The 27,598-nt window shown below is 43.9% G+C and overlaps 1 protein-coding gene across 7 annotated transcripts in view; it reads left to right on the top strand.

Annotated features, from left to right (window-relative positions):
• The window catches only part of LOC108714951 (ATP-binding cassette sub-family C member 8), a 79,984-nt gene that overhangs the window by 43,157 nt on the left and 9,229 nt on the right, over window positions 1–27,598 (top strand). For 4 of the 7 annotated variants that reach the window (XM_041561043.1, XM_041561041.1, XM_041561046.1 and 1 more), the window contains 20 exons: window positions 2,855–3,010; window positions 3,553–3,687; window positions 4,336–4,498; window positions 8,432–8,472; window positions 9,798–9,943; window positions 11,514–11,619; window positions 11,739–11,849; window positions 12,496–12,571; window positions 12,702–12,807; window positions 13,254–13,289; window positions 13,813–13,848; window positions 19,168–19,266; window positions 19,746–19,830; window positions 20,519–20,599; window positions 21,763–21,900; window positions 24,477–24,602; window positions 25,189–25,288; window positions 25,472–25,713; window positions 25,992–26,158; window positions 27,527–27,596. In XM_041561043.1, the coding sequence (XP_041416977.1) occupies window positions 2,855–3,010; window positions 3,553–3,687; window positions 4,336–4,498; window positions 8,432–8,472; window positions 9,798–9,943; window positions 11,514–11,619; window positions 11,739–11,849; window positions 12,496–12,571; window positions 12,702–12,807; window positions 13,254–13,289; window positions 13,813–13,848; window positions 19,168–19,266; window positions 19,746–19,830; window positions 20,519–20,599; window positions 21,763–21,900; window positions 24,477–24,602; window positions 25,189–25,288; window positions 25,472–25,713; window positions 25,992–26,158; window positions 27,527–27,596 (2,220 nt within the window). The remainder of the gene's footprint in view (window positions 1–2,854; window positions 3,011–3,552; window positions 3,688–4,335; window positions 4,499–8,431; window positions 8,473–9,797; window positions 9,944–11,513; window positions 11,620–11,738; window positions 11,850–12,495; window positions 12,572–12,701; window positions 12,808–13,253; window positions 13,290–13,812; window positions 13,849–19,167; window positions 19,267–19,745; window positions 19,831–20,518; window positions 20,600–21,762; window positions 21,901–24,476; window positions 24,603–25,188; window positions 25,289–25,471; window positions 25,714–25,991; window positions 26,159–27,526; window positions 27,597–27,598) is intronic. The other 3 variants (XM_041561045.1, XM_041561044.1, XM_041561042.1) reach the window with 3 other exon arrangements.

Here is a 27,598-nt window from a genome sequence, read left to right as displayed (position 1 = left end):
CCATTGCTCACTGGCACCCCCTTAGTAACTGTGCCAATATATATATATATATATATATATATATATATATATATATATATATATATATATATATATATATATAATACACAAAATCTATGAATATCTTGTAAATGGTCATGAAACTCCTCGGTAACTTATAATATCCTTATAATTTAAAAGAGGGGGTACTTTATTCACTATATATATATATATATATATATATATATATATATACACATATATATATTATATAATGTTCTTTACAATTTATAAATCAAGGGCTGCGTTGTCAGATTTGGTTGAACTACAGCTCCCAGAATGCCCTGCCAGAAGGCTATAAGAGAGTTCATTGCACTGTAAACAGTCACAAACAAGTAATTTCTCTTCCATCCATCGGCTCAATGATTGTAGTGCCGGGCAACGCTTCCCAAGGAGGTACCAGTGTTTGCTCTGTGTATCCCATACTTCAGTGCATTTAGCTCTTGTGTGCACTCACCTCCTAAAGTGCTGAGCAAACAGCTGCCCAGAGCACTGCACCCACAACCTGCCACTTGCACCGCACATTCCTGCCTGGCCCAGAACAGGAGCATTAGAGACACACACATGAGATACACTCACTTACTGATCCAACAGCCACTTCTGTACCTTCATCAAACTGTAACTCTCATTGGTCAGGGGTATTTGGCTCCTTGGCTCCGGATTCATTACTCTTAATCACCAACATTGTACATCTTCACTGTGACCTAGTGCAAAGCAGCCACCAATTCAGCTTCTCAGTGGGTCCTTCCTGACCCCCCCCCACATCTACCATAACCTGATCCCCTTCCTATGCTGATCTCTTTTCCTCCCCACCAATGAATCACTCATTCCCTCTCTTGGTAGGGAATCACATAATCTGACTGTCCTTACAGTAAAGAACCCCTTCCTATGCTCATGGTGAGATCCCCTTTCCTCCCCACCAATGAGTCACTCATTCCTCCTATATACAATAATAGGGGGTTGTGGGAGCACTCAAAAGGCTAAGATAAAGCTATTTTTCAATGCACTTCCCTGGCCCCCTGTTTCACAAATAATTCAGTATAAATGCAAGTGCATATGTTTACAAAACAGGGGTTTTTTGTTACAAAGTTATGATCATAAAGTTGATAAGCCACCATACCAAGTCAAGGTAAACCCCATATGGCGGTCCCTAACTTGTTAACTCTGGTCATAGTATAAAGGATCTAGTGCCTCTCTGCATAGTAGAATTGGTTGACGTAAAAGCTGAACCTTGGTTTCAGTCTGAAGGCTAAATCCTCCCCCACTGCTAACTTGCAGCTTTTAAGAGAGAGTAATTGCCCAAACCAACGTCCATTTTTTAAAAAAATTATAAGGATGTAAAAATAATGAAGGCAAAGTAAAATTATACTGTATGTATAGGTGCACACTTGGAAAGTGTATATATGTGTTGGTATGGGTAAAAGTAGGTAAGAATATAGGTGTGAATTAAAGTAAAATTATATGTATAGGTGCACACTTGGAGAGTGTATATATGTGTCAGTATGGGTATAAGTAGGTAAGAATATAGGTATGAATTAAAGTAAATAAAGGACAAACTAAATTAGGTGTAGTAATAGGTATAGTGAATGTGAATGAATTCAATAGTGTTACTTGGTGCAGTTAAAAACATAGGACCACCATTAGTATAAAGGGGTGGGTATGGCATGCTATTAGAAAACCACATATGAAGCTCAGCCAAAGCTTCAGGCTATAATACAATATAAAATAATAGGGGGTTGTGGGAGCACTCAAAAGGCTAAGTTAAAGTATAATTTATATTTAAGTATAAGGGAAGTGCTATTTTTCTCACTCATTTTCTCACTCATTCCTCCTCTCTTGGTAGGGAATCCCATAACCTGACTGCCTTTACAGTAAAGAACCCCTTCCTATGGCGTTGTTGATATCTCCTTTACTCTCCACAAATGAATCACTCATTACCTGTGTCATGGATAGCACCGATTCTGGTGCCCAGATGGTGCCCAGATGCCACCCCCCTCCACTCCTGCTCCGCGCTTAAAAATTTGCGTCGAAGCGGGCCTAAGGGGGCAGTATTAAAACCCGGAAGTTCGACTCTTAAAGTAACAAGAGGCGGCTTTTTGCCGCTCCTTGTAACTGCCCATTTGCTGCCACCTGAGGCAAGGGTCTCATGGCAGAAGCGGCCCTGGTCATGGAAGCGAGACCCAAGCCTAAGGCTTGTAGCAGGTGAATTTACAAGGTCAAGATGAGTTGAGCCCTAGTCTCATTGCGGTGCTTAATGAAATGCTAAAGTGATAAAAATGTGACAGTAGAGATTAAGGGGCATTTTCACACGTAAAGGGGAATTTCCTTCTCATTTAAAAGGATTAAAGGGACAATTCATTTGGGGGCAACTGTGTAATTCACACTGAGCAATGCCGCGTTCAATAAGAACATTTGGGAAATGAAACATAACTTTGCATAAACCTTTAGCTCCCTGCTGAGAGACATGATCAGCTTTGCAATTGGTCTTAATTCTGTATTTATCTATTCTGTGTTTAATTCCTTGTCTTTTTTTCTCCCCAAGGAGTCACACAGTACACTGACTGACACCAATCAGATTTTTCCCTGGGCTGCTGCCTATTTACATAGAAATTGGGAACATACAATATTTATTAGCATTTTCCTGTTGCATTTGTTTTCTCATAAATAAGCATTATATTCTATTGATATGTATAATTATGTGCCCAGCACATTCCTTTCACGAGGTTGGTAGCTGCCATACTGTGAGGGTGCAGCTTAACCAGGTGCCCAATAATAATAATGATGGTGGTGATGGTCATGTGTCTCCCCACTGCAGACCAAGATCTACAATAAGATCATGCACCTCTCAACCTCTAACATGTCCATGGGGGAAATGAGTTCCGGGCAGATCTGTAACTTGGTGGCCATCGATACCAATCAACTCATGTGGTTCTTCTTCCTTTGCCCCAACCTCTGGGCAATGCCAGTGCAGGTGAGACCAACTCATCATTAGCTAGTGAATGTAGCATTTTTAAGCCCACAGCTGGTCAGACTCACTTTTTGTCATCGCCGGGGTGGCGCCAACTGCCAGCTGAGACTCCAACAAGGAAGGTGTCACCATTCAGTTATAAGTAGAGCAATAGGAAAGCAATAATATAAAGGATAACATATAACCTGAGTAAAATACAACAGGGGAAAATAACCATCCTCGTGTATGACAGGAGTGTTTATTGGTGTTGACCTTTTAAATCAGTGGTCCCCGACCTTTTTTAACTGTCAGCCACATTCAAATGCAAAAAGAGTTGGGGAGCAACAAAAGCATGGAAAAGTACCCATGCCCCAATTGCCAGCTGAGACTCCAACAAGGAAGCTGTCCAGTGAATGGAGCCTGGCAAGGTTACGCCTCAAGCTGGATTACCAAGGTTACACCAGTGATACCATGAAAGACACAAGGAATGTAAGCAGGGTCTGTAGAGGGACATCAAGAAGAATGTGTAGAATGGTCACATTTCTGTTTGCTTTTCTTGCCCCTAGATCATAGTGGGGGTAATTCTCCTGTACTACATACTGGGCATCAGCGCCTTAATTGGGGCCGTTGTGATTATTGTCCTGGCACCCATCCAGTATTTTGTGGCAACGAAGCTCTCACAGGCCCAGCGCAGCACCTTGGTAAGTGTGAGACAGGAATGTCTGTAATGTGGGGCCCCCAGGGGCCCCATGACCTGAAAGGGGCACTGTGAGTTCTAAGAATCAGATTTTTCAGTATTAAAGTTTGTAATGGAAAGGGTCCAGATTACCAGAAAGGGGGTCTGGGTGGCATGGAGTGGCAGGGGCAACAACATTTGGGGGCACTGGCATTTAATTAAGACCCTTTTCCTGGGTAGCAAATATATCAGTAGGGGGCACCCCAATGCCATCATTCTATACCTGACTGTACATTCCAGGCTGGCAGGGGATTTATTATATAGGGGCAGTGGGGGCAGACTTAATGCTACCCCACCCCCACACTGTATTAAAAACCAGAGGCAGTGGAATGGCTGAGATTTTCTCCCCCCCGGTAGACTCATATCCTCTGTATAAGTAATGCGAGTTGTTATTCCGGATCAATAATGTGCACATTATTAGTGTTAAGTTTATTAACATAGAATATTTTCCACTCGTCCACTCCACTCTGATAGTGTTCTTGAATTCTGATTGGCTGCAACTTGGTGTAGCCCCATGAGTGGAATCCACTTCAAATTCAGTTCCAGAGGGACACAGAGCAAAAGCAATTCCAAAAAGTTCAAAAGTCAGTTCCAGTTTATTGGATCATTGCAGGAATATTCAAATGAGCGGCTAAAGAAGACCAATGAGATGCTCCGGGGCATAAAGCTGCTCAAACTCTATTCCTGGGAGCACATATTCCACAGCAGCGTGGAGGAGACCAGACAGAAGGAGATGACAAGCCTGAAGGCCTTTGCCCTCTACACATCTATATCAAGTATGTTCCTTCTTGTACCACATGTTCTGAGATGTACCCCTCTATTACATACTGTGGTTATGTGTTAACAAATACAGTTCTGTTTAGAAAAAGAGCAACCTTCTGACTGGCACCTCCATATTCATTCTTAATTGAGCTGATAACCAGGAAGTACATTAATCAGATTCTAGGCAAGTACAAATAGAGACAGCCTTCTTGGGCCCCACACCTAGTAGAGCTCAGCTTATGTAGGAAGAAAGGGTGTAATATTGTAGCTATAGTAGGATAAGATGGAGACATAAGGATAAAATGGAGACAGTAGAGCAAAGATGACGACAGTAGGGCAAGATGGAGACAGTAGGGCAAGATGGAGACAGTAGGGCAAGATGGAGACAGTAGGGCAAGATGGAGACAGTAGGACAAGATGGACACAGTAGGGCAAGATGGAGACAGAAGGAAAAGATGGAGACAGTAGATGGAGTCATGGTTCAGGACCACTCAGTTATAAGTAGGGCAAAAGGAAACCAGTAATATAATGGATAATATATAACCTGTGTAAAATACAACAGGGGAAATCCATCCTCATGTATGACAGGAGCGTTTATTGGTGTTGACCCTTTAAATCAAGGGTCTCCAACCTTTTTTTATTCGTGAGCCACATTCAAATGAAGAAAGAGTTGGGGAGCAACACAAGCATGAAAAAATTCCTGTAGATGACAAACAGGGCTGTGATTGGCTATTTGCTAGCCCCAATATGGACTGGCAGCCTACAGAGCCTACAGGAGGCTCTGTTTGGCAGTACACCTGGTTTTTATGCAACCAAAACTTGACTAAAAACTAGGAATTCAAAAATAAGCTTCTGCTTTGAGGCCGCTGAGAGCAAAATCCAAGGGGTTGGTGAGCAACATGTTGCTTGCGAGCTACTGGTTGAGGATCATTGCTTTAAAATTTAAATGAAGCTCTCAGGGCAAAACAATTAAGTGTTTTACTAATTAAAGTCCGTGCCCAAGGTACTAATGACTAATCTCTATAAATATAGCGAAATGCCCATGCGGGGCAGCTGTATGGAGAGTAGGCGGGCAGGTGCCAGTGTGAGTGTCAGGAATTCTAGGGAAGTATCCATATGCCCAAAATATCTGATTGTTCCTGGATCAGAGGGAGATTATTCTCTCTAATATTCTCTGCCAGAAAGCGGATCCATCTCAGTGGGGAGACGTGTCGCCCTCCGTCAACGGATAGAAAGGCAATTTGCACTTGTATAATCCTGTGTCTGTGGGGGTATGTTCCTATGTTATTGTGCCGCAGGAAGGAGGGATATCCTTGTTTCACTTGAAATACTCTGTGCTTCCAAGGATTACAATGTTCCTCCAACAGCTAAAAGATAATAAAGACCAATGGCAATTTGTTTGGGATTCTGACTCTGGCTTAGTGCACAGTATATGGTAACTTTCCCTTTAATGGTGCCAGATACGCAGACATGGCATGACTAATACTGCAGCCTGGCAGCCACTGAATGGGTCAGACCTGCAAGCAATCAGAACCTTATCATGTTACCGGGAAGTGTGAATTCTGCCTCATTTAGCTGATAAGGCCCCGCAGATTTCTCTGATCCAACAACGTGTTGTGCTGGTGCCAACTACACCATTGTGTGTGTATGAGCCGGGCATGACATGCTCCATTAGGCCCATTCATTTGCCTGTTTTCTGGGTACTGACAGGTTTAATCTGCAGATGTCTGACGTAGGAAATAACCCCTGAGAGATACCAGGGGCAGATACCATTGTTACATCCAGGAGTGGGTGTTTAATAACAAAAATATAATGTAACCTTGTAACTCTGGCAACCATAGAGTCTGTATAGATGGACATATGGTTTTGCTGGTATACACAGCTCTGTACGTCACACCAGTAAAATAATATGAATAAATCTATGTACATTCTATTCAAGGGTAAGTGACAAGAGGCACAAGGGTGGGTTGCTCACTTACTGGAATATTCTCTGGGGGGTAAAGCCCATATAAATAAATTACATTTTTGGTCCTTGGGTGTCTGAATCCCCCGGCAGGTTATTGGCAGTGGTGTCGGGACAGGCTCGGATTTGCGGAGAGGTCACCGGGAAGGCCCGGGCCTAGGGCAGCAGGATTTTAGGGGGCGGCATGCTGCCCAACCATACCCACATTGGTTCAGAAACTGGGAATGAGCAGAAAATACAATAGATTTTAAAATCTCCCGTGCGCCAATCCCCATTGCTCTGGTCCTGATGATGAAAATTTGAGCGAATAAAAGGAAGGGATCGGTAGCTGCCATATGAAACGACTGTGTCACACTGGTTTAGATAAGCCCTGATGCTGGGCAGAAAGAGGATGGAGTTGATAGGTGTGCAGCCATGTCTTGCCTGCCTGTATTCGCTGATTCCTGGGAAATGACTCCATATATCATTGTGTATCTAATAAAGGAGGGCTGCCATATTGATTGATCTCATGGCAATTTGCCTCTTGGGGGGACTTGACATTGACACACAGGGAGGGGAACTTTGTTATCCTCTAGGTAAGAAATTAATTTATCTCATGATGCGACCTCGGCTCAATGGCCCATAAATATCCTAATCCTGGATATACAGCAGCAACGTTGATCCCCCCCCCCAGGAACCCCTCACTGATTTATATCTCAAATATAAAATGGCCCAAGAGCCCTAACAACCCCCCCATCAACCCTACTTTATAGGGGTCAGCCAGGAGAGCCACAACTGTGTGATTTATAGTTCTTGCTCTGCATAAATATCACTGCTTTAAGGGTTAATCTTGCCCCCAGCAAGTCTTTCATTTGTACCCACTATCAGTCTATACTGTGTAATGAGGGGCCATTCTGGGGGGAAATTTAGTTCCTTTATGAGCGACTGCTGGCAGGTACAACAGAACACCTCTCTGTACGGGGGGGGGGGGCTGTTTCTGCTGAACTGTGCTTAATACAGTTAAATACCTATACTGCCATAGTTTTATGGGATCTCTCTGTACAGACTATGAGCAAACGTAGGGGGCTGTTCCTGCTGAATTGTGCTTAGTACAGGGGAATACCAATGCTGCCATAGTTTTATGGGATCTCTCTGTACAGACTATGAGCAAACTTAGGGTCAGGGTACACAGGGAGGATGGCACTCAGAGCGATTCGTTTTCCAAAGACGACCGAAGTTGCCTCACGAGGAAATTTCGTGCGACTTTGAAAAACAAATCGCTCTGAGTGCCATCCCGACGTCGATTTACATTTAAGTCGACGAGAAGGCAGGGGAGGCAGTTCGGGGAGATTAGTCACCCCGAAGAAGAGGAGATTTGTCATACAGTGGAATACCTATGCGGCAATAGTTTTATAGGATCTCTCTGTACAGGCTACGGGCAAACTTAGGGGGCTGTTCCTGCGGAATTGTGCTTAGTACAGGGGAATACCTATGCTGACATAGTTTTATAGGATCTCTCTGTACAGGTTATGGGAAAACTTAGGGGGCTGTTTCTGCTGAACTGTGCTTAGTACAGTGAAATACCTATAGTCACTGCTGTGTACAATGGAGGTTTCAGAAATGAATTGGTTTCATGACTTCTCTTGTATAATCAGGCAGGTCACCCACCTATCCTACTGTTACTTGACTTGCTACATTCCCTGCAAGCATCAGAGGGATCCCAACACCTCTTGGTGGGATTAGTTAACCTCTATTGTACAAACAACCACATTGTGCTCTGGGGGGGGGGGCAGTGAGAGAAACCCCAACCATCTGCCCTGGGCCAGTGCTCCTCTTCTGTAAGAAATCAAACTCACTCGCTCCCTTCTCTCAATCTCAGGGGCAAAACATGATAAAATGTATATTTGGTACACTGGCCAATGGAGCAGATATTAAAGTCCTTATGGTCTGGGTTGTGTGGTTTTTAAACTATTCCCTAACGGATCTTTTCTGCTTTTCTCTGCAGTTTTTATGAATGCGGCCATACCCATTGCAGCCGTCCTTATTGTAAGTACCAGTATCACTCTTGTTTGGGGGAGAAAAGGAAAGGAGAGGGGATGAGAGACAGAAGGAGAGAAGGGAAAGGGGTTAGGGAGTAGATAGACAAATGGAGAGGAGAAATATAGAAGGGGCGAGAAGATGGAGAATGGGGAGAGTAAGGCCAAATAGTTGGGGGAGAATAGAAAAGGATAGAAATATAGAAGGGGAGAGGAAGGCCAGACAGTTGGGTTAGGGAGTAGAGAGACAAATGGAGAGGATAAATATAGAAGGGGAGAGAAGATAGAGAATGGGGGAGAGTAGAAAAGGAAAGGATAGGGGATGAGAGAAAGAAGGAGAGAAGGGAAAGGGGGTTAGGTAGTAGAGAGACAAATGGGGGAGAGGAGAAATATAGAAGGGGAGAGTAAGGCCAAACAGTTGTAAGAGAAAAGGAGAGGGGATGAGAGACAGAAAGAGAGAGGAGAAGAGAAAGGGGGTTAGGGAGTAGAGAGACAAATGTAGGAGATAAGAAATATAGAAGGGGGTAGAAGAGGGAGGATGGGGGAGTATAAGGCCAAACAGTTGGGGGAGAAAAGGAACCAAGACGGAATGAGAGACAAAAGGAGAGAGAAGAAGGGAAAGGGGGTTGGGGAGTAGAGAGACAAATGGGGAGAGGAGAAATATAGAAGGGGAGAGAAGAGGGAGGAATTAAAAGAAAAACTATATAACAGGAGAGAATGGTGAAACAGGAGAGGATGAAAGAAGACAGAGAACTGAATGAAGAAAGGAGGAAATGAGTTTGTGGGGGGAACTATATAGGCTGGAAAGCCCCACCAGGCTGCTCCCATACTTGTCTCCCATTGAGCAGATATTGATTATGGGATGTGTGTACAAGTCCCTATCAGATGAATCATTGGACTGTGCAGTTGATAAGCCGGTGCTACTTTGTTCTTTTTTTATCTCCATCTGCATCTTCCTCCCTCTCCTCCTCCTCTCATTGTGTTACACTCAGTCAGATGGGTACATTGCAGAGAAAGAAGAGAAATTGCATAAGAAGAGAAATCACGGGGCGAGGGTGAGGTGACAGGAGATGAGAGAGAGGAAATTGGATTTCAGTGGGGTCTGGAGAAGGAGTGAGAGAGGGTAGAGAAGAGGAACAGGCTGTACCTACAGAACTGTATCCAAATCCATTGTATATCATTAAAATATATGGCCTTATAGGTTTGTGTTGTGTTGCACTATTAGGGGCAGTTATTATGTTCCAATATCAGTGGCAGTTATGTTGCACAGGGATCAGGGGCAGTTATTATTTTGCACTGATCATGCTCTCTCTTTCTTTCTGGTTTCTCCTGAAGACGTTTGTTGTCCACGTGCACCTGCTGCACAGAGAGCAGTTCTCTCCCGCCGTGGCCTTCGCCTCCCTTTCTCTCTTCCACATCCTCGTCACTCCTTTATTCCTCCTCTCCAGCGTGGTGAGGTCCACTGTCAAGGCCCTGGTCAGGTGAGATGGTGCAGAGCAAAAGGGGCCCTGGTGGAGCTTTGTTTATTCATTGACTTACACTGCTCTTTGCTTTTCTAGGGGTTCACATTTGGGGCCACATTTGAGCTCTAGATATCATTTTCCCCATTTGCCATGTTCACCTAGTGCTTGTGCCCAATATTCTTCCTGAGTACTAGTGACGATGCAACCCACACCCAACCTAACCTGCAAAACCTTAACCTGCAAAACTTTAACCCACAAAACCTTAATCCACAAAACCTTAACCCGAAAAATATTGTTATTGTAGGACCCACGCCCAACTTGTACCCACAATGGTTGTCCAAATTTTTACCTGAACCCGCCAAACTGCTGGTCAACCAGCGTGTCACAGCAGGTTTCAGGTCAACCCACACATCACTACTGTGTATATAGGTGGGGAATAATTATGGTTTAGGGGTACCCATCAGACTGTATATAAAATGGAAAGTCTTCTCTTGGCCTCCCCAGTAGATATGGTGCCGGTCCATCCAGCTGAGTCCGATGCAGCTCAGACCCAACACTGAGTTTCAATTAAGACCCAACCCAAGCACTTTTTTCAAGCCCTGCATTCATATTAATGGAAAGCTAGAACAATTAATCGTTCACTGGGCTTGTTAGGCTAAATTGTTCCCCTGCTGATTGAGTCTTCCCCGCCGCTAGCAACGGAACTAATTACCCTACTAATTGCTGCTGGTACTGCGTGAGGGTTGGGCGGAATCTGCACATGGGACACAGACAGGGGGATTATTCCATTACACTGCTCTGTCCCTGTCCAGAGTTTATTTCAGTGCCTGTACCACAGAGCTGACACTCAAATTGATCCCAAAGTGCACATTTTCTGGGTGAGATCAGAGTGATTGTAATGATGGATCATTTTGGCTCAATCAGTTCTCCGAGAACCTTCACTCGTCTGCATAATCAGTCCGGACCCTATAATCTTCTTGATTGTCCATTAGGCTGTAATTAAAGGGCAAGTAGCAAAGTCAGATTAAATCTATATAGTCCAAATTACTGTTGCACACTGACAGGCTCAAACAACAAAGACAAAGACAAAGTTTCGGGCCTTACAGGCTCTTTATCAAAGTAAATCTATATGTGGTTATAAATCTGGGTTTTTTGGTTGCAAATATAATACTTATTGGCAGGAGAGGTGTCACTGTGGATAGGAGAGGGTTTATCCTATAGATTTGTGTGTGTGACTTCTGACCCCTGTTTATCTTCACTTTAGCACTAAAGCCATTGTATCCAATCAGATTATCTGTTATTTGCTGTGTAAACCTGTGCCCTATTGACCCCTGTTCAGCTCGGCTGCCCCCATGATTACACATCGGTTAATCTACAAAGTGTACAAAGCCCTTTCCATTGTTGGTGCTACTGGCCCTTTAATAACTGGTCAATAATTCAGTTGTCAGGCAAAAAATCACATAGTGATACTCCTAGTGTATTTACAGTGATACATTGAATGTCCTTGGGGGGGGCATGTAGGAGACATGGTCCCCATTTCCATGCATGGCACAAGCAGGTTGTGATTCAGTATCTTTCTTCCATTCAGTGTTCAGAAACTCAGTGAATTTTTCTCAAGTGAAGAGATTGGGGAAGAGGTGGATAAGTGCCCACCGTCCAACAAATCTGGCCCCCAGAACAAGTACCAGGCAGTGGTAAGTCTGATCCCTGGCACATTAACCCCTACTAGTGACAATGTCTGCCACTTTCTTACCCCCCCACTCCCCGGACCTGCCCTGTTCACTGTTGTCTATGTTTCCCTAATCTTGCACAGCCCCTCAAAGTTGTTAATCGTAAGAGGCCCATCCGGGATGACTGGAACCATTTCAACTGCCAGCAGAGGCGAGCACCTAACCCCACGGAAGGAAATGAGTTTTGTATAAAGGTGATGCCACTGCACCCCCTCACCCCTTTTACTTCATAGGTTGGCAGAACCAGCGGGCACAAGCCTAGATACTGTAAAGGCTTGCACACATGTGTGTGGTATTTGTGCCCCATGTCTGTGTGCTGGGTCAGACTGTCCCCTAGTGGGCCCCAGCCCAACCTTAATCCCACCCTTGACCTATATAATCTGCAGCTACTTGCTGTGAGAGTGAGCCCATGGGGTCAGTTTTCTGGGGGCCCTAAGAGTCCATTGTTGTCTTTATGGGTGCCCATCGCTATACACTTGTAGAAATCACTGGTATTAAGGCAGGTTCACCCTCACATTGGCTGGCATGGGCATGATATGTTTTATTATGAGTTGATTGATATTAATGGGTACCCCCCACATCTCCCCTCACCATAGTAAATTGCCCACCCAACACCCTAATAATATACTAATTCCCAGAGATTAATCATTTGCATTCCTTGTGTCCCGAAGGGGGAGCAGAGTTACCTCTAGTCGTAACCAGTGGGGAGACTCTTTGTATTTATCAGTGTGAAAATAATCCCCCCCAGGGCATGTTGTTCCCTTTGCTGCCCTTTATATTGGTCTTGCTTGCCTAGTACATAAAGTCCCAAAATAATACATTATTTGTGCCCTTATCCAGGTAACCAATGGGTTCTTCACTTGGACACCAGACGGACCCCCAGCATTGTCCAACATTGATATCCGGATCCCCCAAGGTACTGCAGGTTTTTGGGTGGAATAGTGTCAGATATTTTGTTTAGATAAAAGCAGATCAAGTGCCCCAATCCCTGTACATATTCTACTGTCCTTCTGCTGATAAAGAAAATGCCCTTTCTGCCCCCCCAGGTCAGCTGACCATGATTGTGGGGCAGGTTGGCTGTGGAAAATCGTCGCTGCTGTTGGCCACTCTTGGGGAAATGCATAAAATTTCGGGAGACGTGTTGTGGAACAGGTGAATATAAAACATTTCTGAGTGACCAGCAGCCCCTTCATGGGGTAGTTATGGGGTTTATCATTCATTTTAGGCATCTGGTTCCATCTGCCTGGTCCATTAGCACTTCTGTCCCATCATCTTGTGCGTGAGGTTTGCTTCCCCTTTAATGACACTCAGGGTACAGCAGAAGGGGCAGTTGGATGCTGCAGGGGAGGGAAGGGTTAGCAGGGGATATGAACCCATTGCCTAATGAGCCAGCACAATGGAGACATCCGCTGGCAGTTGCTATTTCAGGTAAGTGACACTCTGGTGGACCAGATGCTGCTCTCTATAAACTCCTGGCACATAAACTCACAGGAGTAATGAGGCCCTGTCCCTGCACCAATCAGCAGTTAATATGTTTGCTCAGCACCTGATTGTTCCCATTTACTGACATTTGTGTCTCTGATGTGTTTGTTGTGCAGCATCGTGCCAGACAGTGAGACTGGCGAGGATGTCAAGTGAGTTCACCTTTATTCCATTGTTCTGTGCCCATATTAACCCTCTCACCACCAACATCCTGCTACTAACTGCCAGGTCTGGAATATCAGGTGCCCCATGCCAGGTGAAAGCAGCCCTGTGACTATAACGGAAGACAGAGACATTGTAAGAGGAATAGAAAGGGTTAATATTTCCCAGCAGCCCCCTTTCGTGCCCATAGTAAATACAAGCCATTAAATGCAATGGGATAATTCCAGGCAATGATCTCTGGGAACTGGAATATATTTCCTAAATAGAATGCCCGTCTCAGCCAATCCAAATGCTCCATATTATATATGCACATTTTCCCCCCCCCCCCCTGGGGCCCCTCCAGGATCCCACATCCCTAATTACATTTGTGTTCTACATTCCCATTTATCTGTATTTCCCATTAATAACTGTATTGCCCCATCAGTGCTTCCCATAATGACTCCCATGTTATTGATCTAATTTTAACCCTTGCACTGCTGCTCACTAATCCTCCCCTGTCCCTCCTTCCCATAGCCCAGACAAGGAGACGGCTGTCGACCCAGAGACCAGGTAATGAAATTTGCCCCTGTTTCGTGCCCTGGGCGGTAAGAGTGACATTTGCCTCTATTTGGCAGTTATGGGGGGGGCATTGTGTGTTCATGTAGTGCAAAGATTAATTAAGTGAATAATAATATGCCCCATTGGTTTCCTCACTGGAGTCCCACGAAGGCCCAGGAGTTCATCCTTCATTCTGCTAAAAGTACTGACTGGGCCTCATAGTAATGTACTGACTGGGCCTCATAATAATTTACTGACTGGGCCTCATAGTAATGTACTGACTGGGTCTCATAGTAATATACTCACTGGGCCTCCTAGTAATGTACTGACTGGGCCTCATACAGTCAGTACTGTAGCAGAATGAAGGATGAACTCCCGGGCCTGCGTGGGACTCCAGTGAGGAAACCAATGGGGCATATTATCATTCACTTAATTAACCTTTGCACTACATGAACATATAATGTACTGACTGGGTCTCATAGTAATGTACTGACTGGGCCTTATAATAATGTACTGAATGGGTCTCATAGTAATATACTCACTGGGCTTCCTAGTAATGTACTGACTGGGTCACATAATAATGTGCCTATCATGTAAAGGCAAAGATCACTCTTTTTATAATCTTTTATAATCACTCTATATATATATATATATATATATATATATAGCTATCAGGGGACCCTAGGCCGGAACTCCTCCAGCAGTTTGCCCCATCCTTTATACCTGGCCCCCCACAGTTCTGCAAATTATTCCAAAGGAATGGAGGGAGGATGTGGAGCATCTGTGTGAATGAAATGTTCCTGCTGATTGTATGAGAATTAACATCCCCTGTGGCTCCCAATATAAAGGCTCATAAAACAGGAGCTGATGGATCTTGGCAGGGATTCAGTGCCTGTGACGGGTTTCTTAAAGCCATGTGCTTGGTTATTCCTAGTGCAGAAACACAGGGGGGGGCAGATGTTGTGTGATGGTGGGACATGTTTAGTCTGTTTGGCTACTTCGGTGCAGTGTTAACCAATCAGCAGTGAGCGTGCTTTGTTCTGATCATTCATAGGGAATAAAGGCAATACAAATCCTCCCTAACGCTGATAAATACAGGGAAGATGAATATGCGGTTGATGCAGGAGAAGAAAAAGAGAAACGCAAGAGGCACCAATGCTGTTAGTTCATTTTCCTGAGGCTTTTTACGTGTTATTAACATGTTATCCCATGTTGGTATCCTGATAGTATCCTGATAGTATCCTGAGGGGACACAGGGTTATTAATGATCTCATTTCCTGTCCCTATGGTTGCTCCCACCTCTGCTGGGCTAAGCTGCACTGTATGTGCCACTCCTTTATCTGAAAATCATAGCAATTCTTTCCCAGTGAGCCTTAGCTGCTGGAATATTACACATTCCTTATTCCCACATGCAGAGACAAGGAACAGAAATGTCCCCCTGGGGGCTCCCTGGTAACCCACCTCTAACGTGCACAGACTGCCCTGGGCATTTATGAGCTAAGGCAGTGCTGTCCAACTTCTGGCCTACATGGTGGAGGGCCGATAATGGAAGCAGGGTTGCCAGGTCTAATTTTCAAATTAAGTCAAAGTCATTTTGGTGTCCAGCTGATTTTTGCCTCAAAATTGTCTGAAATTGAGGAAAGTCACCAGAAAATGGGAAAATACAGGGTTGGTAACTCCCAACTTCTACACAAGTCAGTCCCATTGCATGCTGGATATTGTAGTCTTACATTAGACTTGGCAGTCGTCAAATTGTTAAACAAAAACTACATTGCCCAACATGCATCGGGAGACACAGGCTTGGCACATTAGGGCAAGAAAAAACTTTGGCTGGTTTCCTAAGTAAAAACCAGCCAAAGGCCCAAAAAGTACAAATCCGTACCATGGCTAGTTTGTACTTTCAAAACCAGCCAGGACTTTGAATAAGTAAGTAGCCAATCAGTGACTTGATGGGGGCCACATGGGTCATAACTGTTGCTTTTGAATCGGAGCTGAATCCTAAGGATCAATTTCAAACTCAGTAAACAGTTATGTCTCATGTGGCCCCCCTTATAGTCACTGACTAACTCAGAGTAAGAGATCTTAAAAGCAGGAAGTAGTGTGCGCACTGGAGCAGCAGGGGGAGCTGGAGCAGCAGGGAGGGCCAAAGGGGGCCCTGGGGCAGTAGCCCCGTTGGGCCCCAAGCCCCCCAGTCCGACCCTGTGGCACACAAAGGAGCATAGGGAAGGCAGAGGATGGCACGCCTAAGGAGAATAGGGCAGGCATATTATGGCACACAGGGAGCATAGCGCAGATAGAGTATGGCACAAACAGGAAGCATAGCGCAAACAGAGTATGGCACACGCAGGCAGAGTAGGACAGGCAAGGATTATGGCACACACATGGAGCATAGAGCAGACAGAGTATGGCACACACAGGCAGAGTAGGACAGGCAAGGATTATGGCACACACAGGGAGCATAGAGCAGACAGAGTATGGCACACACAGGCAGAGTAGGACAGGCAAGGATTATGGCACACACAGGGAGCATAGAGCAGACAGAGTATGGCACACACAGGCAGAGTAGGACAGGTGAACAATGTGGGCAGTTTCAGTCTGGGTCTCAGGTGTGAACAGTACAGGGCTGTAGGGTGTAAACAATAGAGGTGTCACAAGTGTAACCAATGCAGTGGAAACTACATGTGTGAACAATACAGGGGATTACAATCTGAATTTAATTAAACAATGCTGGGGCCAATTAATCTCTGTAGTGATACCTTTTAAAATTTACACAGGATAAGCAGACACAGCAGGCAGACTTTTATGTGGGGGACACACAAGGTGAGATTGCGGGCCACCGGTTGGACAGCCCTCAGATAGGGAATAGTTACCCTTTATATGATGACTGGGCCGGGGCAGTTACAGGCAGGCCCTGGCGGTGCCCATTAGCACTAATTATAATTATAGTGCTATAGGGACCAGGATTTCTAAGTATTTCAGTTGTTGCTGATCAGGTGACCAACGCATGACCAGAAGCCAATCACAGAGCAAATAGTGTTCCCGGGGGACCTCTCCAGGTGTGTCCCTCCTGCTCCCAGTGGCAATATATTGTGCATTTCCCACAATTCCACAGGGACAGGGGTGCTAATAATCCACCAATTCGTTATAATGATCCCACTTTGTACTGTGCCAATATATTAAGCACAGGAACTGCCCTACTGCCCATCTGCGTTCACCAATATACTATATACAATATACTGCTCCCCCTCACCTTGTCCCCATGTCACTGACACTCCTATCTCAAGCCATTATATATGCAACAACTCATGGGGTAATGCAGTCAAAACCCAGTTATTTGTATCCTGGGCGAGGGGCAACTTCTCCTTTAAAGCTGTATATTGCTGTATTATATTGGCTCATTAATAGTCTCCACACTTATCCACCCAATGGGGCATCTCTGAGCCCAAATCCACAAAAACCTCAGTAAATTCCGACTCAACAGAGGAAGAATAATCTGCATTTCTATCCTGAGAGTAACCACCATTAACAAAATATTCCAGAAAGACCAGTTTTATATCCAGAGTCTCCCCTCCTGATCCCAAGTGTTTGTCTGGGGTGATTCATGTGCCCAAACATTGCAACTATTGGTGCACAATGCCAGTAATTGTACCATTATTAATCAAAAAAGGAGTGTCCAAGATAAATATTGAAAAGGGAAAGAAAGGTGAGTTTTGCATATATATATGCATATACAGTGTATACTCCCCAGGCCCAGGATGGCGGGGGTATCCCAGGATAGAGGGTGAGTAATTGGGCCCAGAGGGCAGAGGAGCACATGAATCAGAAATAGTAAAAGTTTGAGTTTTCTTCCAAAAGTAGAGACCAAAAATGATTAAAAATTCAGATAATTTATTAGGACATACAGATGACCATATATCCAGTGAGATCCCAGAATAAAGGGAAAATTACCCACAGCGCATGGGGAAATTAACTGGGACTTATTCTAATGATTATAAATAATAAATATATGTTTCATGATTTGTTATAAATAATAAATCAGCATCAGGAAATATTTTCCAGAGAATTTATTGCCAAAGGGCAAATGCTGCTGCTGGTTTTTCCACATATAAAATCCCCATAAACCAAGAGGCCTATCATTTACTTCTTAATTAGTATAGGATTAATAATGACATATATGACACCCCATGTACCATCGCCCCCAGAATATGGAGCAGCAACTAATTTCCCCCAGAAATATGCTGTATATATATATATATATATATATATATATATATATATATATATATATATATATATATATATATATATATAATCTTCAAGATGGACCCGCACATCAAAATTTTCAATTTAATTCTTTATTTTAACATCAATAAAAAAAAACATCAATAAAGAATTGAATTGAAAGTGTTTGGTCTGCGGGTTCATCTTGAAGATTATATGCAATAATTGACTGAACACCCACGAGTGGACTGACAAGTAAGAGTGCGGGTACCTCCACAAGTATTTTATATATATATATATATATATATATATATATATATATATATATATATATATATATATATATATATATATACATATACATACAGCATATTTCAAACCTGCACATCCTATGTAAAAAAAACTTTGTCTTTTTATTATAAAATAGTATCAATATCCTTAAAGAGATATTAAGCCTTGGAGTGCGGACTCTCATCTGGTTGTTCTTATTTTTGCCTGAAAATCCTGTGAGTGCCGCTATTCTTTACATATATATAAAATACACAGCTATAACCTGTGTCATCAGCTACATGTAAGCCTCTTCTGCTGTTCTTGAACTATATCTCCCAGCATACATGGCTGGAGGACTGAGGCTTCATATTCCCACTCTGTATTTGTCATTTGCCCTCTGGCCAACTGAGTGTAGCAATTGGAACTGTTATGATAAAGCAATAGGGTGGGTTTTTGGGTAGAATTGAAAGGGGCATATTCTGTTGGTTAACTGCTAGTATCCCAATCTAAAAGCCTTTTCCTGCATCCACAACCCCTTTGGAGATATTGCCAGTCACATTGCTTGACATAAGCACCATTTCCCTCCCCCAGTGTCTGTGCCAATGATGTATGCAACACTTTACTGCGTCTCCTGCGCTGAATGTGAAGTCACATGGAAAGAGAATCCCTGCCACTTAAATGTCACTTGTCCCAGTGAGGGGCCCAGGGGCAGGTGGGTGGGGGGAGGGGGTTATTATAAGGAAGCAGCGGCGGAACAATGGGAAATTAATGGGAATTTTTAACAATAAGGAATCCCCGTTAGCTGATAACTCCCTGCATACTGCTGTTCTTTTGCTTTAGGAGGAGAGGGGCCGTGGCCTACGCTTCCCAGAAGCCTTGGCTACTAAATGCCACTGTGGAGGAGAACATTACATTTGAGAGTCCGTTCAACAAACAGAAGTAAGGGCCAAATCAGGTTGTATCCAGTCCATGCTGTTTGCCTGAGTGTGACCCAAATCTATCTAAATCAGATAACATTATCTGTCAGAGCAAATGTTTTGCCTTTAATTTTCCATTTGGCTAAATCCAAACAACAGCAAATTTCCATAGATCCAGTTGGCTACAGCAGGTGTGTGTGTTTGGCTGGTCATCATCTCGTCATCATTGATTCTGTGGCTGGTGTGATTGTAGCACCGCCAATAAATGCACCAGAACCCCTACCCCCCCCCTCACAGTGACCAATGGCAAGTTGTTTCTTTGCTGTAACACTACCTATTGTTACAAATTAAGGATAACCCGAATCCTAGTTTGACCCGACCTTAAACCTAGTAACAACCCCTAATCCTAGTCCTAACTTCAGTTTTAACCCTAGTAATAAACTCAAACACTTCCCTCCCCCCCACATAGCTTTGCCTTATCTATTGCTTTTCTCCCAACAGGTACAAAGCAATTATAGATGCCTGCTCCCTGCAGCCGGATATTGATATTTTGCCCCATGGAGACCAGACACAGATTGGGGAACGGGTCAGTAGCCCCATTATTGGGGAACTTTGGGGATAGGGGTTTATGGCTCTTGATTTATGCAGAAGCAAACCACATATTGGTGCATCTTGGCTGTGCCTGCTCCCTGCAGCCGGATATTGATATTTTGCCCCATGGAGAGCAGACACAGATTGGGGAATGGGTCAGTAGCCCCATTATTGGGGAACTTTGGGGATAGGGGTTTATGGCTCTTGATTTATGCAGAAGCAAACCACATATTGGTGCACCTTGGCTGTGCCCCTTTAAGAAGGGGCAGGTGGGGTTTCCCACGATCTCTACCATAAACACTGTCTAACAGTTATCACCCCCCCTTACATATACCCCAAATTCCCACCATTGCAAGCTTTGTGGTGCAGTCTGACTGATACAATCACTGTACAGCACCTTGTATAAGGATAATATTCTAATGCACCAGTGATTGGTCAGATGGGATCCCGTGCACCCAAATCTGAAACCCTATTTGTTACATACGGGGCTGCCATCAGGATGCCACTATTGACCCCTTTGTGTACCAGTATAAGTTTGGGGCCCCTCTAACATTCTGAACTACACAAGATATAGATTTTTTTCGGGCACAAACCGTGCTGGGCCCCTTACAGCTACTTGTCCCCCAATGTCTGGTTCCATATCACTTGGTTTATGTTCTTGCTTTATGTTTATGCTCCTGCAGGGGATCAACCTGTCCGGGGGGCAGCGGCAGCGAATCAGCGTGGCACGAGTTCTCTACCAGCAAACCAGCGTGGTGTTCTTGGTGAGAGCCCTTCCCATTCCAGAGCTTATCCTGAGTCTCTAGTTATTACTCAGCCTTTTATAGCCCTCTATTAATATTATTAGTAATATCCTGCAGACAATTATCCATTCAGATTCACTAATGATGTGGTTTGAAATGAATTGGCTCTTTGGTTTCCCATGGAATTCAATAACTGCTGTGTTCGCTCAGCTCGGCCCATAAATAAACATATTTATTCCTTTTGTTAATATACAGCTCAGTCGCAGTGCAAATGTGCGCTTTAGTGTAAACATTGTGACTTATATTGACTTATTGAGGTTTCTGTGTAATTTCCTTCCGACGCCACAATTTCAGTCAATGAGATCAATACAGGATTATACCTTGATCTGTGTTTAATAGTGAGAATAGTGCAACATGCTACTGATATTCACCTATTGCCAGACATACAGATATTTGCCCATCAGTTGCTGTCCTTTAATTGGCTCATTTCATAAGAGCAGCGTCTTCTGCTGCATCTTTCGGCTCTGTATTGATTTCCCTAATTGGCAACAATGTATCATTGGACTGAGAAGCAGCACAAGGTTCTTTTATTTGGCCCCCAAAATAACTTTTTCCAATCTCTGCCTCCCATTAGTGCTAATAACTCTCAAATCAGGGTCATTGTATCAGCAGCAGTGAGTGCTCCAGTAGCAGAGAAGGTGGGTCAAGGAATTGAGTAGCTGCAAAGTGCTTGGATGGAACTGGAGTCAGTATAAGTGCACTCAGAAAGGAACATCAGTAGGGCCTGCAGGTTTATCCCATGGATTCTCTAGCATATCCCATTATTATCAGCATTGTTATCAGTATTCCATTATGTGTGAGTGATGTCTCTGTCTGGTTGCTATGTGGTTGCTGCCATCACTGATCTTCTCAAGCAGGCAGTTGGAAGGTTAAAAGCATAGATGTCCCAAAAGATGTACAAGATATTAATAATAAGATAAAAATGTAGCTCCACTTTTTTTTTTTATGCTGTGGTCATCGATGAGCACAACCAGGGATCCACAACCTCATCTTACTCTTCTTGAGAGGAAGAAAAGTGGATTGGACATTACTGATCTGCTGGGTCCCAAGTGAAATAAATGTTATACTGTAGCCTCATAATTCTGCTGAACAACTTGAATCCAACAGTGAATTGTTTTTGACAGGATGACCCGTTCTCTGCCCTGGACATTCACCTTAGTGACCATCTCATGCATGAGGGGATCCTAAAGATGCTTAGGGACAATAAGAGAACAACAGTCTTGGTTACACACAAACTGCAGTACCTGCCCCATGCCGACTGGGTAAGTAACTCCAGGGCCGACAGAAGAGAGAGGAATAGAAAGGGATGTTATGGATGGAGTGGAGAGGAGAAACATAGAAGGAGAGAGAAGAGGTAGGATGGGGGAAGAGTAAGACCAAACAGTTGAAGGGATAAAAGGAGAGGGGATGAGAGAAGGGAAGGGGGTTGGAGAGTAGAGAGACAACTGGAGAGGAATACTATAGAAGGGGAGAAAAGAGGGAGGATGGAGGAGAGTAAAGCTAAACAGTTGGGGGGAGAATAGAAAAGAAAAAGAGAGGGGATGAGAGACAGAAGGAGAGAAGGGAAATGAAGTTAGGGAGTAGAGAGACAAATGGGGAGGAGAAATATAGAAGGGCAGAGAAGAGGGAGGATGAGGGAGGGTAAAAGGCCAAACAGGAACACATAGAAACAAACCAATTATGAGTGGCTGGTTGCCCTTTAATTCCTGCAGATCATTGCAATGAAGGATGGAACAATTCAGAGGGAAAGGACCCTCAAGGACATCCAGAAATCAGACACCGGATTAGGGAGTAGAGAAAAATATGGGGTAGAGGAGAAGGAGAAAAGAGGGAGGATGTGAAAAAGTAAGGCCAAACAATTGGGGGAGAAAAGGAATGGAGAAGAGATGAGAGGCAGAAGGTGAGAAGGGTAAGGAAGTTAGGGAGTAGAGAGAAATGGGGAGGAGAAATATAGAAGGGCAGAGAAGAGGGAGGATGAGGGAGGGTAAAAGGCCAAACAGGAACACATAGAAACAAACCAATTATGAGTGGCTGGTTGCCCTTTAATTCCTGCAGATCATTGCAATGAAGGATGGAACAATTCAGAGGGAAAGGACCCTCAAGGACATCCAGAAATCAGACACCGGGTTAGGGAGTAGAGAAAAATATGGGGTAGAGGAGAAGGAGAAAAGAGGGAGGATGTGAAAAAGTAAGGCCAAACAATTGGGGGAGAAAAGGAATGGAGAAGAGATGAGAGGCAGAAGGTGAAAAGGGTAAGGAAGTTAGGGAGTAGAGAGACAAATGGGGAGGAGAAATATAGAAGGGCAGAGAAGAGGGAGGATGAGGGAGGGTAAAAGGCCAAACAGGAACACATAGAAACAAACCAATTATGAGTGGCTGGTTGCCCTTTAATTCCTGCAGATCATTGCAATGAAGGATGGAACAATTCAGAGGGAAAGGACCCTCAAGGACATCCAGAAATCAGACACCGGGTTAGGGAGTAGAGAAAAATATGGGGTAGAGGAGAAGGAGAAAAGAGGGAGGATGTGAAAAAGTAAGGCCAAACAATTGGGGGAGAAAAGGAATGGAGAAGAGATGAGAGACAGAAGGAGAGAAGGGAAAGGAAGTTAGGGAGTAGAGAGACAAATGGGGAGGAGAAATATAGAAGGGCAGAGAAGAGGGAGGATGAGGGAGGGTAAAAGGCCAAACAGGAACACATAGAAACAAACCAATTATGAGTGGCTGGTTGCCCTTTAATTCCTGCAGATCATTGCAATGAAGGATGGAACAATTCAGAGGGAAAGGACCCTCAAGGACATCCAGAAATCAGACACCGGGTTAGGGAGTAGAGAAAAATATGGGGTAGAGGAGAAGGAGAAAAGAGGGAGGATGTGAAAAAGTAAGGCCAAACAATTGGGGGAGAAAAGGAATGGAGAAGAGATGAGAGGCAGAAGGTGAGAAGGGTAAGGGGTTTAAAGGACAACTAAACCTTAAAAATTTAATTTGGCTAAAAATGCCGTATTTTATATAGTGAACTTATTGCACCAGCCTTAAGTTTCAGCTTCTCAGCAGCAATGATCCAGTACTTCAAACTTGTCACAGGAGGTCACCATCTTGGAAAGTGTCTGTGACACTCACATGCTCAGTGGGCTCTGAGCAGCTGTTGAGAAGCTAAGTTTAGGGGACGTCACAAATTATCCAGCAGAAAACGAGGTTTGCCTGTAATATAAACTGATGCTACAGGGCTGATTATTAAATTCTGATGCTAGTTGCACTGGTTTCTGCTCTGTCATGTAGTAATTATCTGTATTAATTACTAATCAGCCATATATTGTGACATTTATATTCTATGTGCACTTTAAATTGTGATTGGGTCCATAAGCTTAGTAAGTGACAGCAGCACAGAGCATGTGCAGTGATTCAGCAGAAAAGAAGATGGGGAGCAACTGGGGCATCTTTGGAAACACAGATCTTTACCGCTAAAGGGCTGTGGTTGCCTTGGGCTGGTGCAGAAGCACAAAACATCATGTACAACATTTCTAGCTACTTCTTTAGTTACACTTTCCTTGTCCTTTAAGGAGTACATAGACCAATGGAGAGAAGAAATACAGAATGGGAGAAAAGAGGAAGGATGGGGGAGAGTAAGGCCAAACAGTTCGGGGGAGAATAAAATAGGAAAGGAGAGGGGCAGAGTGACAGAAGGAGAGAAGGGAAAGGAAGTTAGGGAGTAGAGCGACAAATGGGGAGGAGAAATATAGAAGGGGAGAGAAGAGGGAGGACGAGGGAGAGTAAAAGGCCAAACAGGAACACATAGAAACAAACCAATTTTGAGTGTCTGGTTGCCCTTTAATTCCTGCAGATCATTGCAATGAAGGATGGGACAATTCAGAGGGAAGGGACCCTCAAGGACATCCAGAAATCAGACACCGAACTCTATGAACACTGGAAAACACTCATGAACCGGCAGGACCAGGAATTAGAGAAAGTATGTTGGGTTGGGAAGGGTTAAACTGCTTTATTCCATAGACAATGTAAGTAAGGAGCAAAGCACCCAACGACCTGTCACATGATTATCTCTTATTGTACCAACTGTAGCACCAACATAGGAGAAATGTAACCGATGAGAGACTGGAGTTACAATATATATATATATATATATATATATATATATCAGGCCTGGACTGGAAGTCAAAATAGGCCCTGCCATTCTAAGTACACAGAGGCCCAAACAGCCCCCTACCAGCCCAAACAACCTCCTACCAGCCCACTATATGGTAACTTTCTATGGAACCTTACAGCAGCCCCTCTGGCATTTGCCAGAACCCACAGATTGCCAGTCCGGGCCTGATATATATATATATATATATATATATATATATATATATATATATATATATATATATATATATATATGGGGAAGTTTAGTGTACAAGGTGGGGGGTACTTTAGAAAAGAGGATGATGGGAAGGGGTGTGGTCATGTTCAGTCATGTTCTCAGTAATTCCTTCCTAATTATTTAGCATCAGATAAAAGCCATGGTTTCAACCCAATTTTTTCATTTCCTTTCCCAGGAGAACATTCTAGACCAAAAATCTGGGGGGGAACGGATGAATTTAAAGAGGACCATTTATCCCCTAGATGCCCTTCTAGGAGATGATGAAGAAGATGAAGGTAAAACCAGTTTATTTTAATGGATATAATCAATAAAGCAATGAATGACTTGGGTGAGCCAAAAGGGGGCACTGTTTCTCATGCACATTGTGCTGTAGTTCAACGAAGGGGTGCAGTTAGTGTACCCCAGCTGTGAGTGTTGCAGTAACCTCATTAACCCATTATATTCCTTGCTGCTGACAGATGAGATATCTGAGAGTGAGGAAGATGATGACAATCTCTCTGCCGTCCTGCACCAAAGAGCCAAAATGCCCTGGAGGGCCTGCGGCAAGTACCTGAGCTCAGCTGGCATCCTGCTCCTGCCATTACTGGTCCTGTCCCAGCTGCTGAAACATTCTGTCATGGTGGCCATTGACTTCTGGCTGGCAAAGTGGACTTCGGCCGCCATCACCAACCTTTCCATGGCCAACTGCTCGGGGAGACCAGTAGGTGGATGCAAACCCTTTATAACCAGGGACACGGGACCCTAAAGCAGAACTGATATGGGAGTCACTGGCATAAGCAGAACTATATTCTTATTATGAGCCCATTACCTGAGCAAGTCAGATTCCTGGCACTTGGCCTGCTGATTGGTGCTGCACTGAGACTAGAATGGGGCAGTAACTTGTTAGTCACATGACTTGGAGATAGACAGGTCAGGGAAAGGAATTCTGTGTACTAGGCTGCCATTAATATATTTATCCTATTGTTTCCTCAAACCCAGACTTGTCGCTTTGATCACTCGCCGTATTCAATGGCCTTTAGCATCTTGTCCTGCGTGGGGATCATTATGTGTCTCGCCACATCCATTGCTGTGGAGTGGACTGGCCTGCGGGTGGCCAAAAAACTGCACAGCAGCCTCCTCAATGCCATCATCTTAGCCCCTATGAGGTGAGTGCCCATGTGTAGCCTTATATATCTGCTATAGCCCTGATGTGTTATGTTGTATCTCTGCTTCTCTGTGTTACATTGTATCTCTTATGTATCATATTTTATTCATGTAGTACTGATTCTTTGTATCACTATACTAACATTGTGTTTCTTTTAAATTGTATCTCTTCTGTTTCACATTCTATCCCTGGAGTCCTGATTCTTTGTATTGCTATACTAACACAGTGTTGCTGTAACATTGTATCCCTGTGGCCTGCTCTGTTACTTTGTATCTCTGCGCTATATTGTATCTCTGCTATATCATATGCTACCCATGGAGTCCTGATTCTTTGTATCGCTATACTACCATTGTGTCTCTGTTACATCGTATCTCTGCTTCTCTGTGTTACATTGCGTCTCTTCTGTATCATATTCTACCCATGGAGTCCTGAGTCTGTGTATCGCTATACGAACATTAGCATAGAGTGTAGTGCTACACAATCAATCTCACCGCTTTTTGAAGCGTCGGGTGCCAGCTGCGACTCTGTCTGCCCAGGTCCAGTACAAATTCCAATACAAATTCCAGCAGCACTCCGGTAAGGTGAAAAAAATTTATTTGTGCAAATGAAGCAACGTTTCGGGCATAACCAGCCCTTTATCAAGCTTGATAAAGGGCTGGTTATGCCCGAAACGTTGCTTCATTTGCACAAATAAATTTTTTTCACCTTACCGGAGTGCTGCTGGAATTTGTATTGGAAGCTATACGAACATTGTGTCTCTGTTACATTGTATCCCTGCATTGTTACATTGTACCCTTGCTCTGTTACATTGTATCCCTGCTCTGTTACACTGTATCCCTACCTCATCCCTCTATCCCAACCCCAGTGTAGCTATCTACACACACAGTTTAATCAAAACTCAATAAACCTGTCTGTATGGTTTATAGACTCCCAAACTATCCCTCATTTAGGATAGAAATGGATAAAAATATGACGGGACCAGCCCTGCTGTATCAGGGAGGGGGGCGGGGGTTGTGCATTGCAGTTGTATATCTGTATACTCAGCACCAGATTGGGCAGGTCACACTGTGATAATGATGTGAGCAAAGCCACTACTGAACCAACAGAAATTCCATTAACACCTGAAAATGTTCTTTAATTAAAATGTGTATCTCCCTGCGTCGCTCTGTGTGTGAGACAATTATAAAGCCGAGTATTGGAACACTCTAGATTTGGGAAACTAATGTATTGCTAAGCAGAGATTTTGCCAGAAATGTTGTGTCGGGCATTAGAGAATATTTATTTGTGGGATACATTTACCCTTTAATCCCTGCTAGGGAATGTATATTTAGGGCAGGGATAGAGCTTATGTGTAATTTTTATATTGCAGGTTCTTTGAGACGACCCCCCTGGGCAGCATTCTGAACCGCTTCTCAGCAGATTTTAATACAATAGACCAGGT

The sequence above is a fragment of the Xenopus laevis genome, chromosome 4S, assembly GCF_017654675.1.
Source record: "Xenopus laevis strain J_2021 chromosome 4S, Xenopus_laevis_v10.1, whole genome shotgun sequence".
In the NCBI taxonomy this organism is placed as follows: domain Eukaryota; kingdom Metazoa; phylum Chordata; class Amphibia; order Anura; family Pipidae; genus Xenopus; species Xenopus laevis.
The sequence above is the reverse complement of the archived record's forward strand: the minus strand, read 5'-3'. Positions and strand labels throughout refer to the sequence as shown.